At 40.2% G+C, this 3,692-nt stretch overlaps 1 protein-coding gene across 1 annotated transcript in view; it reads right to left on the reverse strand.

Annotated features, from left to right (window-relative positions):
• Window positions 1-17: 17 nt before the first annotated feature.
• The window catches only part of LAMP2 (lysosomal associated membrane protein 2), a 28,938-nt gene continuing 25,263 nt past the window's right edge, over window positions 18-3,692 (reverse strand). Inside the window, exons 7-9 of the mRNA XM_077756277.1 lie at window positions 3,608-3,671; window positions 2,963-3,127; window positions 18-612 (exon numbers count right to left, since the gene is read on the reverse strand). Of these exons, the coding sequence (XP_077612403.1) occupies window positions 473-612; window positions 2,963-3,127; window positions 3,608-3,671 (369 nt within the window). The 3' untranslated portion in view covers window positions 18-472. The remainder of the gene's footprint in view (window positions 613-2,962; window positions 3,128-3,607; window positions 3,672-3,692) is intronic.

A 3,692-nucleotide genomic window follows, 5' to 3' on the forward strand; every position in this document is an offset into this window, starting at 1 on the left:
AATCACACAGAAAACAAAAACAAAAAAAAAAAAAATGCAAAAGGAAGAAGTACAAATCCACTATAGGATGCACTCTGTCAATTCTGACCCCATGCAGGAAAAAAAATCTTTTTTTTTTTTCTGTTTCTTGAACTGTACATTGTTTGCCAGAATACCTACAGCAAAAATGTGGAAACACTAATTCAAGACAATAGAGTAGAATTAATAATCCAGGTGATTTCACACATGCTTTTTTGCCATGGAAATAACAAGTTTTCAATTCCTTGGCTGGGGCACCCAAAATCACATGACTAATGTGTAGTTTATAGTTTTTTTTGGGGGGGGGTTCTACTTATTTAAGTTGGAAATCCCCCACATCACCCAGTCTAAGATCAGAAGTGCAACTAAAATATGCCTCAAACTGAACAGTATTAGATGTTGGGACTTGTACTTGCTCTATTATTTTGTAACAGAGATCACATATGGATCAGTATTACAGAGTCTGATATCCGGCATAGCTTTTTCTTCTGCCAATTAGGTAAGCAATCACTATAACGATAATCAAGCCTGAAAGACCAGCACCAACTATAATTGGTATTAGAATGGTGTCATCATCCAGCGAACACTCCTGGGCTGTAGGTGAGAAAAAGTGTGTGACAAATAATGAGTATAATCAAAAACAAATGTTCAAAAAGTAAACGATGTTGATTCAAAAGTCAGAAATGCTCTTATGAAACCCACGTTAAGTAACTAAGACAGTTATATTGTAATGATAAAGCTACAGAAAATGATGGATTGCTCAAGAATTAAAATCCTAAAACTTCCTGGTCTTTTCTTTTGTGTGCGTATGAATATATAGATATTCATGCATATGAATACATATATACTCATTTATATCTCTGAGTGAGCACATACATACGTGTGCATGTTTCATATTCCAAGTCCTTTTCCAAAACAGAGGAGTGTTACTTTACTAGAAATAGAAGAGAGCTAATCCAGCCTGTTTCTACATGGCCAGATTAGCCTCTTAGTGGCAGGGTCTCTTAGGAAACCGAGTACAGATCAGAAAGGTTTAATCATGGGATTAGAACCACGCTGGCTCTGGAATCCTTCAGAGCAGAGGGCAAACTATAGCCTGGGTGCCAAATCTGGCCCAAGAACTAAAAATGGCTTTTCAACATTTTTAAATGATTTTTTAAAAACAAGAGGAAAAAGAAATTTTGTGACACATGAGAATTATATGAAATTCAAATTTTAGCATCCATAAATAAAGTTCCATTGGAATCCAGCCACACTCATTTGTTTATTGCCTACGGCTGTTTTCATGCTACAACAGTAGAGCTGAGCAATTGTGACAGGGTGCATATGGCCTCCAAATCTAGAACAAATCTGTGCCTTACAAATAAACTTTGCAGATCCCTGACCTAGAGCATAGAATTTTAGCGGCTACAGAAGTCAAGAAACTGGGACTTCTTACTAATTTGCGTGAGTTTACGGCATTAATCAACCTGCCCAAGGCTGGCAGTCCACACGGGCTAGCTTTCCTATTTCTGGAAAGAAGTCCCATCCAGTACAATCCAATCAACACGCATTTGCCTTACTAAGCCTATTTCCTCTTCCTCTATAGTCAGGTAGCAGCAGCGTGTCATGTTTATGGGTATCCACGGTCAAGAATCTCTCTCCATGAGCATGTTACACATTCATTACCAGGATTAAATGCTGTATATTACTTTGGGTACCATTTTTAGCCCTACATACGGACAGGCCAAAGTTTCAAGTCCGAGAAGGGACACAGCCCATCTCAGTCTCTATCACAGCTGACAGGCTAAACAGACCCAAGCTGCTATCACACTGCAAATGATTTTAAATTCTAAACGCAAATCTGGGCCTAAAATTAGGGTAACAACGTAGGGGAGATAGATAAAGACTCAAAAATAAAACTATGAAAGGATCAAAATAATTGCAGTACAGAAGCAAAACCGACAAGAGGGAAAAATGAAGGCTGGATAACAATTTCTAAGTGCAACTGACCCCTCTGGTCATGAGAACGGTGGGGTGAAGGCCCGCCACTTACTTGAGCCTAACCAGGTCAGGCGGGGGGATTCAGCACCACTGCAAAAGTGGTGGTGGGGGGGCTCAAGGCACATTCGCGTTTAAACACAGCTTCCACATTTCCTTCTAAACCAGAGAATTGTTAAAAAGGGTGTGGATGGTTCCAATAGCTCTGCTCGGCAGAGCTGTGATCCACAAACCCCCAATTTAAAGTAATCAGTTTAAAAGGACAAGTCAATTAAGGAATTTTATGTACCTTTTTTCCCTGCGTGCAAATATTAATCTTGTAATGCCAAATGCATCTTTCATATTCACATCAACACACTGAACTGAGCCCTCCGCAAAGGTTTCATTAAAAAATCTGATAAATACCACCATTAGCCCTGAGTAGATCTTCCAAAAAACCTCATTCACACTGGCACATGCTTTTAAAAACTCTCCAAATCTTTTTGGCCGGCCAAAACACTGTTTACGGTATTTGAGGCTTTGCTAATCATAATCTCTTGTCTTAACAAAAGAAGACCCAACTGCTTTTATGCACATATGAAAATATTTCTGATGAGAAGCCGGCCCCAAGAAAACAGATCCAAGATGCTCAAGGCTGCCCACAAACAAAAACCTAGGAGTGTCTCTACCTTACGTAAAGCTCGCTAAAAGCTTCCATCAGTTTCTAGCTTTGACCTTGGGTGCACATAGTTCTCAGAGCCACACAAAAAAAATGCTAGTTTGAGCCGAATACAGTTTACACAACTTGCTTAAGGCTATGCAGTTCACACAACTTGCTTAAGGCTATGCGAACTCTCCAACAGAGTCACAAGAGGTGAATTCCCACTTAGGTATGTCAGTGCTTCCATGCCCAGGAGTCCAAGGAAAAGCACCTAACAGTCAACATGAGGACACAAATTATTAACAAGCCTTGCTCAGCTCTTACCTGTGGAATACTTTCCTTCCATCACATTGAAAGGCTGAACCCTTAGATCAAAGGTATTTATCTGAAATGCTCCAGACACTGAAACAGTCTGCTCTTTGTTGCACATGTAAGAACTTCCCAGGGGTGCATCCCAGTAGCTCAGATTGTTATTTGCAATGCTGAAAACTTTAAAGAAAACAGACATGTTAGTAACTTTTTTTTAAGGAGGCTTTATGCCCAATGTGTGGCGTAAACTCACAACCCCGAAATCGAGAGTCAGACGCTCTACCGACTGAGCCAGCCAGGTACCCCTGTTGGTAACGTCTTATCCTGTCGACCCAAGAAATGGGACAGTCCTCGGAATTTTCCAGTGAAGTAAGGGAGCTAGGGGTACAGGATCTACCCACAAAGGGCCATTCTTATGATCACTAGGTTTCCTATCTTTCTATAGAGGTTTCTATGCTCAAAAAATCCGTCACATCCTTGACTACTAGCTTTGAAAATAAGGGAGACTTAAGTTATTGATTTTCATGTGCGGTTGAGGTACAATTTGTACACAGAGTCTTCTACTGCATTAAATAAGGCGCTACTTGGTAACAAGACAGCTCTGGTTTCTATTTCTTTGGTGTAACCCACTCTTTTCCCCGAGGCTGGTGCTTTGCTTACCGGAGCCATTCAGCAAATACAGGCTGACATTCACTTCCTTCAGATAGAATCGGTTTTCATTTTTCTGTTAGGAAAAGAGCTTTTG

Source organism: Crocuta crocuta, unplaced genomic scaffold (genome assembly GCF_008692635.1).
Source record: "Crocuta crocuta isolate KB4526 unplaced genomic scaffold, BGI_CrCroc_1.0 scaffold1156, whole genome shotgun sequence".
NCBI lineage: Eukaryota > Metazoa > Chordata > Mammalia > Carnivora > Hyaenidae > Crocuta > Crocuta crocuta.